Here is a 13,571-nt window from a genome sequence, read left to right as displayed (position 1 = left end):
AGTTCTATATAGTTAAAATACAGGGTGATTCAAAAAGAATAATCCGATTTCAAAGCCCCATATTTTTCCAACCATGATGCGTCTAGGAACCAATCACATATGAATTGATAGAGGGGGGTCATAGAGTTTCTGACTGTCAGTATGGCAGTGAACCTCCAACAGCTCAGAGCATTCGTTGTTGGCACCAACAGTTCCAAGAAAAAGGTCACCGGCATCACCGGATCTCACGCTGTGTGACTTTTTGTTGTGGGGGTACGTAAAGGATTCTGTTTATGTGCCACTCCCAGCGACACTGGATAATCTCTGAAATTGCATTGAAAGAGCCATGAGGACAGCGACACCAACATGCTCAATCGAGTGTGGGATGAATTTGACTATGGCGTTGATGTTGTCTGTACAGCTGGAGGAGGTTCATATTGAGCACTTATAAATTGACATAATAAACTTTATGCTCACTTACACCATTTACAGTTTACTGCATTGTTCTGTAATGATTCACAACTGAAATAAATCATTTTGAAATCAGATGAATCTTTTTGAATCACCCTGTATGTTGAATGTTAAAATATGTACATTATCAGGAAGTCAGTTTATACTGACATTATCACTGTTCTAGTGGGTAAACAACTTCTGAGTACATATAAGTTGTGATTACATATAAGCAAAAAAAGAATAGATAGTACAGCATCTTCTTGAAGAACTACAATATTTGATGTATGCTTAGTAGAATATTATATTAAAAATGATGTAAGTGAAGAAAATACAGAACATGAGAGAAGTGCTTTCAATTGTTTTGAGAAGTGTTTCATCTTAAAGAGTCTTAAAGGAGTTTCTTACCTGATACTGATGGAGATTTTGCCCTGTTAGTCTCTATGTGTCTCCTGCAGTTTATGTTCTGCGTGATAACTAAACACGGTGCAGCTCTATATTTGTCTTTGCTTCTTTTTAATGCTCATTTACATAAAGTTCCAAAGGGCAAATGCAAAAGAACAAGCAGCAGACTAATACACAAAATGAAAGACACCTTTCATCAGGTCATTTTCCACTTTCCATTGGTATACCAACCTTGTATATACCTCACCCATTTTATCAGGTCCATATTTGAACTTTGTAGTTCTACAATTACAGACTGTATTCCATCTGTTTCTCTGCATACTTTGTTAGCCATGGTATTCATGGTTCTTCAGTGGTCAGGACCCCACAGGACCACCACAGAGCAGATATTATTTAGGTGATGACTCTGACGTTGTGGTGGCATCTTATTTCGTTGTGCTGGTACAAGTGGATGAGACGCTGCAGTGCTGCTAGAGGTTTTAAACACCTCAGTGTAGTTATCAGGTGTACTGGCAGGAATGACTGGTTGAAAGGCCCCTAAGCTGCCACCTGGTGGAGCCTCATGGTTTTACAGGGCCTCATCCAGCCAGTGGTGTATCCAGAATTTTAAACACAGGGTGGCACCTGGGGGCAAGAACATACAGAGGGGTGGCACAACTTAAAATACCTGATATGTACTTTGGTGCAAGAAGAATGGCTACGTAATGATATCACTGTATTGGCTTCATATGCGCTCTATAAACTGCAACTGAATATGATCCAGACAACTGGATACAGACTACTGTAAACTATCAAAATCACAACGTGTCTTCATACAGTTGTTTGTTGAGCAGCAGATTCTGTTCTTCCAGCAGTTCTGAACTACAGTTCGCAGTGTGCAATACAGAAAAAAGTCTCTCCCTGCATATCAACCTCTTTTACCTCCACTTCATCCTTTTTTCTGCCCACTAGGTCTGGATCCTTCGGTCTCAGCCTTTTTTCTGTTCCTCTTTTAGAAAGAAACTAAGAATGTTTTGCTCTTGATTCAGTGAAACCCTGGGCTACTGAAAGGGTCATTGGGTGTAGTTGGTACAGCTGTAATAGCTGCATTAGAATTGCCATGGTGTGTCAGGTCATTTAAAGCTCAGTCATAAGATTTTTCAGGACAAATCTTCTCAGTGTGATAAACTCTCCCTAGAAAGCTCTGGCAGGTCAGTGAAAAGCTGATCAGAATGTACAGGTTCAGCATGCACAGCCACTGCACTGTCTAGATCAGGGATATTTGATGAGGTCAGGGGTGGTTAGGAGAGATCAGGGGTAGTCTAGTAGGATGTATTCTAGATCGGTCTATGCATCTCCTAATCAGGTTGTGCACTGTCTTCACCTGGTCTTCTATACAGTTCTGCATCTTGAAGGTATGACTTCATCATTCTTGTCAGCAACTACATAGATGGTATTCTCCCATTGATCAGCCAGCTCCCTCTTGCTGTGTTCCCCTTCGTTGGCCACCAAAACATGATCACCATTCTACTGTGATGATGATGATGATGATGATGATTATTATTATTGTTAGTAGTAGTAGTATTTTTATGCAATAATCAAAGCATATGCTGACCCATACAAATAATATAGATTTTTTTTATCTAGATCTAGATCCTAAGAGTTTGCAGTAAACCTGCCTCAGCTGAGCACACACAGTGTAGGGTTCTAGCTAAGCTGATGGCTTGTGTGGGTTAACTTACTCTACTTACTTAATCTATGTTTTTTAAATGGTTGGTTGCTGTCCAAGCATAAAACCGCAACGCTCCTCTCTGTATATGTAAAGTTTAATTCAAAAAGTTTGTGTCTCTACTTTCAGAGAGCAAATCAATGAAAACATGGGCAGAAATTGTCCAAAATATATTTAATTAATGTAATGGGGGACTAGCCCTGAACTTTTATGTAGACCAGCCCACTACAACTACAGTAACCTCCACCCTCAACGCGACCCCCAGGGATTGTCCCAGTCTTCCCTGACTGAAGCCCATAAGTCCAGGGGCCTCCTACTTTTGTTACTGACCTCATGCCACCTACTGAAGTTCTTCTATATTTGTTTGTTTGTTTTTTTTTGATTTCTTCAATTGTGTCTAAGCCCACTATAACTACCGTGACCCCCCAATACAACTCCCAAAAACCGTGTCCCAACCCTCCAACAACTCCTCCTCAAAGTACATGAGCTCAAATACATCATTACAATACATTAAGCCAGGCATCTGTAGCCTTAATGTACAAGTAGACTGAATGAACTGGCTACTCAGCCCTTCTGCACTTTGGCCTCGTTCCTTGCTCTGTTATCCAAATTGTGTACTTTCATTTCTTTGTGTGTTGTGTAAGTATTTTTCTGTTTTTTATCACCCCACTCCTCCTTTATACTTTTTTTTCATCTCTCTCTTGTTAGCCCTCACTGTTTAACTTTCCTGGTTATGATTATTATGCTTTGTTCTGAGGGTGGAGACATTTGCATGATTGGCCGGTGGCCACACACTGAGAATGCAGTAGACCACTAACGTTTGGGATTTAACTGAAAACATGGCAATATTTAAAATGGCAGAAAAAACATCTAAAGTGTACCTACAACATGATTATCCTAAAGAACAGAATAGCTTTAACATCTTTGATTTAACTTACGTCAAACAGAGGACAGCCACAACAAATCAACAATCTTCAACAAGAAAAACAACAAGAAAAACACCAAGAATCTACACCAGATTTTATTTATTTGGGCAAACACATAAAAGCAACAAAAACCTGCAGTTACAAATCAAAAATATAAATAATGCGTCAAACCAGCTATGCAATATATCATTGTAAATTTGGACAAGAGAATAAATCCAATGAGATAAATTTCCCCAAAAATGCATCTCAGGATATTACAACATACACTATTACCTGTCATTATCATACATTATCTGTCTAAACGTATCAAGACAGCCTTTCTGATTAGTAAATTCAGCTACTTTAAGGTCACCCAGTGACATGTGCTGCTCCAGAGTCACTGCATTTCTATAGAGATTATTAGCAGTATGAGGTCAACTGAATGCCTGTTTCAGCTACAGGCATTCAGTTGACCTCATACTGCTAATAATCTCTACAGAAATGCAGTGACTCTGGAGCAGCACATGTACTGTATACAGGGCCTCTAGCTATGAATAATTTGCAGACTGTTAACAGTTTATAACTTAATTTGTATGGACTGCTGACAGATTAGGAATAGTTTATGGGCTGCTGGATTTTGTGTTTGGTTTGTGTTTTGAACCTCCAACACTGTTCTATTGATTCACTTTTGATTCAGCCTATAAGTAAAATAATGTTTGATACTTAAGTCACAGGGGACATAGAACAGTTCGTACACACAAAACAAAAACTCATTTTCATAGCAAATATCACAAATATTGCTTATAAAGTCTACATAAAGTGTGTATTGAATAAACGGAATTGTTGTGCAAAGGAAAAATGACCTTTGTATGTATTTACATATTATAACTTGCATATTATGAGTTTCAAAAAGCCTTTTTGCCAATGACAAGAAGAGAAGTGTTCTTAGTAATGTGAATATTTGTATTATTAAGCTGAATGATCATATTTGCATGACTTCATAAGAAGCATGTTGATGAATGACCGGATCCAGCTGAACAGTCTGCATCTCCTTCTAGAACTCTAAAAAGATGCAAACAACATTATTCATTATTTGTTTCTCCATTAAAATTTACTAATATTTAATCCTCAGACTTACTCTTAATGGTGCAGATGAAGTTGAGTCTCTGATTCTCTGGCAGACTGACCCACTGCTTACTTCCAGACTGCATCGCTCCTGTTCTTTCTCCTCCACTGCAGTCTTCCACTTCTGTCCCGTTCCCCGGAGCCCACTTCTCATAGCACACAGTCGATCCACTCACCCAGAACCAGATACCTAAGACGCAGGTGTGACGCAGACCCATCCACACATTAGCAGTGGAGGCATTGTTAGTAATAATCTCCACCCAGTGCTGAATTTCCTCAGTGTGAACAGAGACCAGATCCACATGATTCTCTCTGCAGTATCTCAGAGCTTCTCTCCACGTCTTGGTCTGATTAATCAGGATGAGTGGAATCTCTGCAGAAGGGTGAGGAAAAAAAAACATGTAACTACTACATCATTTGAAATAGAGGCAGCGTTTCTACCTGTATGTGTTTCTCTGATTGATTCCTAATAAAATGGATTCTTAAATAAATTCCTATTTAAATTCACTATACAGATCTATTTAAATGCCCTGAGCCAATGCAAATTCAAATGCTGAAAGTGAATGAATTGAACAGATGTGTCGCATTTCATCATTTTATGTTACTCACTTATATAGCAGACAAATGGATCTTGGTAAGTGCAGCCTAGATCATTCCATCTGTATGCGTTGTCACTCAATAATATCCCACAGTAATCACCCACACCGTTGTTTGGCTCTCCAGAGTTCCAGTTGCTGTATGAGAAGTTGCTCCAATCTGACCAGATCCAGCTCTAGAAACACATTAATACCTGATCAGTGAACTGTTTAAACACTGACCTCTCAGTGCTCATCATCACACCAGATAAAATCATCATATGCTTTGGTATCTCTTATGATGTAGAGGTTTTAATAGGATTGAAAATGTATGTGTGTGTGTTTATTATGAGAGCTCTCTTCAGTGTTTATTAAAGTAAGGAAAAGTGTATGAAAGCTGAATTAGTATTTGCACTATATTTAAACATAATTCACTACTATAGTATAGTTTAGATGATTTGTAGCTCTATAAAGAACACAAATGAAAAATCATACAGCTAACAGAGAGCAGTTACTGTGATGGATGAACACATTCTGTTTATATTTGTGGAGCAGAATTTGGGCTTAATGCGTAAAATCGTTAAATGCTTATAGAGTTGTTCCAAAACTCTATAAGCATTTGTTGCATCCTACTTCATATCAAGAATATTAGAATAATAGAACTTCATCTAATTATATAAAACTTCTTACAATGTTGTTCTGTTGCATGTTCTGTCTCAGTCCTATCCAGAAATAACCTTGTGTCCCATTGAGAACAGCTATTACAGCGTTCATTTCCTCTTGGCTCTCAATGGTGGCCAGGTCAGTGAATTTCTCTCTGCAGTGTTTCTGAGCGTTGACCCAGTTTCTTTTTTCATTCACCACATAAAACTGACGAGTCCCACAGACGGCGAGAGTCCACAGAGCTGTAGAGATGAAAGCTCTCATCAGCATGAAAGTACAGTAATGAAGCAGCAGAGAGTTTTACAGATGATCATGAAGCTACACTGACCTGAGAAAAGCAGGATCAGATACAGAGCTGAACTCATGACTGTGGAGAACAAGAGAGACACAATCCACACATTAAACACCTCAACAGTCTTTACTACCAGCACATTAGATCATGCTGTTTAAGTGATGACCTTTCAGGTAATTATAGTAACATTAACCTCTTAATCCACAATCAGTGATATGAGACGAACAGAGAGACTCCAGCAGTAAACAAACAAACAAACATGCTGTAACTAAGGGGTTTCAGAATCGTACACAGACGTTAAACCATCAGGCAGCTGAGTAGTTAAATGAGAAAAGGTCAAATTCACAGGTAAACCCATATGAGACAATAAAGGCGGCTACTGGTACAACTAGAGGAGAGAACCACAGAGAACTTTGCACAGCCTGAGCAAAGAAAGAGAGACAATATATGAGGTGGAGATGAGCTGAGATGAGAAACACATGCCTGTTTAAAAAGCAGGAGATGCTGCTGATGCCATGTGAGATTAAAATAACACACAACCTATAGAAATATAAGCAGCAGAACATTTTTAAGACAAAAACTGTACTGGGTACACCAAGCTGATGGTTTAACACAGTAAGCATTATTTCACAAACACAAACACAATCGTCACACAGGAAAAACATTTTAGGACAAAAAAATCTAAAAAAGAAACTTCTTCTGCCTTCCGAAAGTCACTTAGTGGTCCAGGAAATTCAGGCATTTCAGTGATGGATAAGTCCTTTAATTGGGCTACGAATGTGAACTATGAACACTCAAAGAACCCTTTCCTTGATTAAAGAGTTCATTGTATTATGAAATGCAGAGGTGGAAAATTCAGGTCCAGAAAGTAAAAATCCTTCCCAGGAATCCTGGAAAGGATTTTTACTTTCTGGACCTGAATTTTCCACCTCTGATGAAATGGTTCTTCAAAATGCTGGAAACTGTGCATTAACATGCTGTAGATGGTTCTATAAGGTTCTGAACCCTGAAAAGGGTTCTGTATAGTACCCAAAGGGGTTCTTCAGTTGTTACAAGCTTGACATCATGACAACAAATGAACCTTTTTGGGTGCTATATAGAACACTTTAAAAATAAAAAAAAAGGTTCTATATAGAACCATCTACAGCATATTCTCCAAGAGCTCTTTGATCATGCAAAGGGTTCTGTGAGTGTTCATGGTTCTATACAGTTAAAATATGTTAAATGTTAAAATATGTATAGTATCAGGAAGTCAGTTTGTACCAACATTATAACTGTTCTACACTGTAAGCCCGGATAAGTTGAATTTACTTTAAAAATTTGAGGAAACCAGTTGCCTTAAGAAAATTACGTAATGTGTAATGAAAACTTGAGTTAGAGTAACTATACTTTTTGAGTTAGGCTAACTTAAACATACGTTTGCGCAACTCATAAATTCGAATTATTTTAATTTAACATCTTGAAATTGCAATTTAACTATACATTTCATTAGGCAATTGAGAAATGTTTTCTATTTAAGTGATATTAATCACTTTGCCAAACACCTAAGGGTTAACCTTTACTGCGAACATGGTCACTGACCAACACAAATGCCCACTCATCAGCAAAGAGAGTGACAACCTTTAATCTTAGCCAACAACACAATGTCAGGCAGCTGAGTAAACCATATGTAAAAATCACTTGCCTGAGGAAAGGCAGCCTGGGTGAATGAAAGCACGCTGACGGTGAGTAAAACAAAGGGAAAGAAACACTCAGTATGCAAATAGATGGAACCAGGAGCCAATGGGAAAGAAATATACGTTTTATCTAATAAAATCGTGTTAACAAAACAAACGTGTAATTGTACTTCACAGCTTACTTAGTTTCACTCAGTTTCACGCATTTGTTCAGCAACTTTAATGAGAAAGAAATAATTAAAACCAAGACAGAAATGTCATCATTTTTTGAATATGGGGTTTCAAAGTTGCCATAGCAACAGACTAAATTAAATAGCAAAAAGTTAATTCAACTCAAAAATGTCATTTGGGTGTACAAAATCATCAAAAACGTTCCCTTAACTTAAAACTGTTGAGCAATGTGTGGGATATACATAATTTATTGAGTTTACAATTTATTTGAGTTAAAACAAAATGCGGGTTTACAGTGTAGTGAGTAAACAACTTCTGATTACATATGAGCAAAAAAAGAATATACAGTACAGCATCTTCTTGAAAAGGAACAGGTATGCTTAGTAGAATATTATATTAAAAATTTTGTAAGTGAAGCATATACAGAACATGAGAAAAGTGCTTTCAAATACTTTGAGAAGAAGTGTTTTAGCTTAAAGAGTCTTAAAGGAGTTTCTTACCTGATACTGATGGAGATTTTGCCCTGTTAGTCTCTATGTGTCTCCTGCAGTTTATGTTCTGCGTGATAACTAAACACAATGCAGCTCTATATTTGTTGTTGCTTCTTTTTTATGCTCATTTACATGAAGTTCCAGAGGGCAAATGCAAATGAACAAAGATCCCCAGATACAGAGCAGACTGATATACAAAATGAGGCACGTTTCAAAGGTTATTTTCCACTTTCCACCCGTATACCAACCAGTATATACCTCACCCATTTTATCAGGTCCATATTTGAACTTTGTAGTTCTACAATTACAGACTGTAGTCCATCTGTTTGTTAGTCCCCTTTTACCCTGTTTTTCAATGGTCAGGACCCCACAGGACCACCACAGAGAAGGTATTACTTGGGTGGTGGATCATTCTCAGCACTGCAGTGACTCTGACGTGGTGGTGTTGGTGTATTAGTGTGTGTTGCACTGGTCTGAGTGGATCAGACACAGCAGTGCTGCTGGAATTTTTAAACACCTCAGTGTAGTTATCAGGTGTGTTGACAGGAATGACTGGTATAAAGGCCCCTAAGGTGCCACCTGGTGGAGCCTTGTGGTTTTACAGGGCCACATCCAGCCAGTGGTGTGTCCAGCATTTTAAACACAGGGTGGCACCTGGGGGCAAGAACATACAGAGGGGTGGCACAACTTAATTATGTTTAGGCAGCAAAATACTTGATAGGTACCTTTGTTCCAAAAAGAATGGCTACATAACAATATCACTGTATTGGCTTCATCTGTGCTCTATAGTTCCTAATAATGTAACTGAATATGATCCAGATGTATGACTATCAAAATCACAACGTGTCTTCATACAGTTGTTTGTTGAGCAGCAGATTCTGTTCTTCCAGCTGTTCTGAACTACAGTTCGCAGTGTGCAATACAGAAAAAAGCGATTAGCGTAACATGGGGACCTTCACAACCATCTCTCCCTGCATATCAACCTCTTTTACCTCCACTTCATCTTTTTTTCTGACCAATAGGTGTGGATCGTTCTGTCTCAGCCTCTCTTTTCTGTTACTCTTTTAGAAAAGAAATTGAGAATGTTTCCTTTTCTGTTGAGTTGATGTGAGCCTTCCAATTTCATACAGCACAAGAAACAACAAAAATTAAACAAAAATAAAAACAAATAAGATGATTAACCCCAAAATGTTCACGTATCGTATAATAACTGGGGAAAGAACATGGCTTAAACCCCTCCTTCTTCCTATCTATTGCCCTATAAATTCACATCCTCACCTTGCTGTGGCGAAGTGTTTGCAGTCCTCACATGTATTTTTCATTCAGCAATTTACAAACAATGTAAATGTGCCCTCAAATGTACAACAGCGGTTTTAAGGTCCAATTGTGCACCTTAAATATGTTTTTCCCAGGTGAAAAGTACATATATGTAGGTTGCCGGTTCGATCACCAGAGCCAACAGTATGTGACTGAAATGCCCTTGAGCAAGGCACCTAACCCCCAACTGCTCCCTGGGTGCTGTGGATAGGGCTGCCCACTGCTCTGGGCAAGTGTAATCACTGCCCCCTAGTGTGTGTGTGTTCACTGGTGTGTATGTGGTGTTTCACTGCACGGAGGGGTCAAAATGCGGAGGTGAAATTTCCCTGTTGTGGGACTAATTAAGGTTTCTTTACTTATATTAACTATGTACTTATATGTCTGGCCTTCTAGCTACAGGCAGAAGCCGCCCAGAACTCCAGCCCAAGTTCTCAGAGTTCTCCTCTCTCAGTCTTCCTTCATACTACCACCACATGTTGACAAATTTATTCAATACATGAATCACCCTGGCAAGAAGTAATTTTGATGTATCACACTTGTGTTTGACAGTTTATTATAGACAGAAGTTCTGTCTGATGGAATACAAAACATAAATCACCACCAAGTGAGTATCATTCAATTTGTGCACACTTTATGGACATGGCAATGCTTCATTACACCCCACACCTCGAGCTCTCCTGATCCAGTGAACCCAGGGCTACGGAAAGGGTCATTGGGTGTAGTTGGTACAGCTGTACTGGTTGCATTAGAATTGCCATTGTGTGTCAGGTCAGTCAAAGGTCAGCCATGAGATTTTTCAGGACAAATCTTCTTGGTGTGATGCACTCTTCCCTTTGTTGGCCACCAAAACATGATCACAACTCTACTGTGATTATTATGATGATTATGATGATGATAATGATGATGATGATGATGATTATTATTATTATTAGTAGTAGTAGTAGTAGTAGTAGTAGTAGTATTTTTACACAATATTCTAGGCATATGCTGACCTAAACAAATATTATAGACAAATTATAATCTAGATCTTCCACCAACTGAGCTGTAAGTGATCCTAAGAGTTTGCAGTAAACCTGCCCCAGCTGAGCACACACAGTGTAGGGTTCTAGATAAGCTGATGGCTTGTGTGGGTTAACTTACTCTACATCAATCTATTCAAATGTATTTTTTTAATGATTGGTCACTCTCCAAACATAAAACTGCAACACTCCTATCTGTATATGTAAAGTCCTCCCTGACTGAAGTCCATAAGCCTGGGGGGCCTCCCACTTTTGTTACTGACCCCATGCCACCAACTGGAGTTCTTCTATAGTTAGAGTACTTCTATAGGTTGTTTGTTAGTTTTTTTTTTTTTTAATCATGTCTAGACCAGCCCACTACAACTACAGTGTCCCAACCCTCCAAACAACCCCTCCTTAAAGTACATGACCTTATATATGCCATTACAATACATTAAGCCAGGCATCTGTAGTCTTAATGTACAAGTAGACTGAATTAACTGGCTAACTCAGCCCTTCTGCACTTCGGTTCTGCAGTTCCTCGCTCTGATATTCAAATTGTGTACTTTCATTTCTTCATTTCTTTGTGTGTTGTGTAAGTATTTTTCTGTTTTTTAAATCCCGTCATATCCCCCTTTACACTTTTTTCTGTTTTTTTTTTTCCATCTCTCTCTAGCTAGCCCTCACGGTTTAACTTTCCTGGTTATGATTATTACGCTTTGTTTTGGAGTGGAGGCATTTGCATGATTGGCCAGTGGCCCACTAACGTGTACATACATGTGCAGTCCAGTCAACATTTAAAATGGCAGAAAAAAACATCTAAAGTGTACCTACAACATGATCATCCTAAAGAACAGAATAGCTTTAACCTCTTACGTCAAACAGAGAACAGCCGCAACAAATCAACAAAATCTTCACAACAAACTACACCAGATTTTATTTATTTGGGCAAACACAGAGAAGCAACAGAAACCTGCAGTTACAAATAAAAAAAATAATAATAATGCATTAAACCAGCTATGCAATATATCGTTGTAAATTCGGACAAGAGAATAAATCCAATAAGAAAAATTTCCCCAAAAATGCATCTCAGGATATTACAACATACATTATCTGTCTAAACGTATCAAGACAGCCTTTCTAATTAGTAAATTCAACTACTTTAAGGTCACCCAGTGCTGATACAGGCATTCAGATGACCTCATACTGCTAATAATAATCTCCATAGAAATGCAGTGACTCTGGAGCAGCATATGTAACGTAGAACTAATTTGCAGCCTCTATTCCTGGTTAGGCCTTTGGAAAGAAATACAACAGGTAAACCAGAATAAATACAACTAGTTTAAAACATACAATCCTTAGTGAGTATGTAGCCACGAGGGTATGTGTACTTGTGGCTGAATGCAATCAAATCCTTACAGTAGTGTTCCAACCTCTAGTGTAAAGCTTTTCCAGAAGAGTAGAGGCTGTTACTGCAGCAAAGGAGGATTAATTAATACCCTTGATTTCAGGAGAAATGCTGGATGTGTGGGGGTCCCTGAACGTTTGGACACACAGTGTATTATAGTCTGAGTATTTTAATTTTTTTTTTTCACATCTATTCCCAGCAGGACTCAGGGCTGGCCACCAGAGGTCACTGTCATCTGATTGCTGAACTGTCATCACGGTAATGCCTGATCTCCTGCTGGCCATTCCAGCATCATTAGCTCCTCTTTAAGAACACTCACTTTGCTTCCTAAGTTTATGTAGTTCTGCTAGTTCTTCCTGTGTTTTTGACCCACGCCTGCTCTCGCTTTGTGGATTTTTTTTTTTTGTTTTTAACCTCCAGTGCTATTCTATTGATTCTATTTATTCACTTTGAATACAGCTTATAATTAAATTAATATTTGATACTTACATCAGATGTGCTTTCTATTAGTACACATAGAATAGAATTACTGGTACATACTTAAAACTTAAATATTTGTTATAAGTTTTATATCAAGTATGAATTAAATAAACATGGGAATGTTGTGAGAAGGAAAAAGAACTGTATTGTGGGTACTAACAAATGTTTCTATTTGATGTAAAGATGAAAATAGCATTCAGTAGCAAGTAAATGTAAATTAATGCCAACATGAATGACTCAAGAAATAACCATATAAACATATACATATTACAACTTGCTTATTATGAGCTTCAAAATTACCTTTTTTTCCATGACAAGAAAGAGAGGTGTTGTTAGTAATGTGAATATTTGTATTACCTAACTAAATTCATTAATCATATTTGCATGATTTAATCAGAGGCATATTGATAAGGATGGCTATCAAATATCCGTATGATCCTGAACTATAAGGACCAAAAAAGATTTTACCATCAAATGGTTCATGTCACATTTCTGGGTTCTCCTCCCTTGCCCAACATGCTCCAGGACTCCATTTCCCAGAATTCCAATCATCATGACATCACCCCTTCCGCCAATCACAGGCCTCTGCCCCGTTCAAAGTCACCTGATTACTAATGCTTCACACCTTTGCTCGTTTGCTTTAGACTTTATAAGGATCCTGGTTTGTTCTCCTCATTGTAAGATATTGCCACTCTACTGGTTTACTGAGTGTTTAGCTTCTGTGTTCATGACCTGTGTACTGAACCCATTGCCTGTTTCTCTTTTGGATTTGCTCTGGTTGCCTGTGTTTTTTGTATTTTCTGGTTTTTGACTTTTGCCTGTCTTTGGTTACTGATTTTGGATTTGCCCTTTGCTCTGGTTGCCTGTGTTTTTGTATTTTCTGGTTTTTGACTTTTGCCTGTTTTTGGATTTGCCCTGACTCGGTTCT

The 13,571-nt window shown here is 38.3% G+C and overlaps 2 protein-coding genes across 6 annotated transcripts in view; both read right to left on the bottom strand.

Annotated features, from left to right (window-relative positions):
- The window catches only part of LOC118825974 (E3 ubiquitin-protein ligase TRIM39-like), a 424,414-nt gene that overhangs the window by 218,875 nt on the left and 191,968 nt on the right, over positions 1 to 13,571 (bottom strand). The gene's annotated exons all lie outside the window — the stretch shown is intronic.
- LOC118825996 (macrophage mannose receptor 1-like) lies at positions 4,406 to 8,645 on the bottom strand. 4 transcript variants are annotated; one of them, XM_036596885.1, is made up of 7 exons: positions 8,450 to 8,512; positions 7,961 to 7,995; positions 7,787 to 7,820; positions 6,139 to 6,177; positions 5,838 to 6,052; positions 5,182 to 5,344; positions 4,414 to 4,945 (listed from the first exon to the last, which is right to left on the bottom strand). In XM_036596885.1, exons 4-7 carry the CDS (start codon positions 6,173 to 6,175, stop codon positions 4,569 to 4,571), a joined length of 792 nt encoding a protein of 263 aa, XP_036452778.1. In that variant the 5' UTR covers positions 6,176 to 6,177; positions 7,787 to 7,820; positions 7,961 to 7,995; positions 8,450 to 8,512; the 3' UTR covers positions 4,414 to 4,568. The 4 variants fall into 4 exon arrangements, with proteins under 4 accessions (XP_036452780.1, XP_036452778.1, XP_036452779.1 ...); XM_036596887.1 differs by lacking the exons at positions 7,787 to 7,820; positions 7,961 to 7,995 and having other exon boundaries at positions 4,406 to 4,509; positions 4,586 to 4,945; positions 8,450 to 8,645; XM_036596886.1 differs by lacking the exon at positions 7,961 to 7,995 and having other exon boundaries at positions 8,450 to 8,500.

Source organism: Colossoma macropomum, unplaced genomic scaffold (genome assembly GCF_904425465.1).
Source record: "Colossoma macropomum unplaced genomic scaffold, Colossoma_macropomum, whole genome shotgun sequence".
NCBI classification, from domain to species: domain Eukaryota; kingdom Metazoa; phylum Chordata; class Actinopteri; order Characiformes; family Serrasalmidae; genus Colossoma; species Colossoma macropomum.
This window is presented reverse-complemented; position numbering and strand designations above follow the sequence as displayed.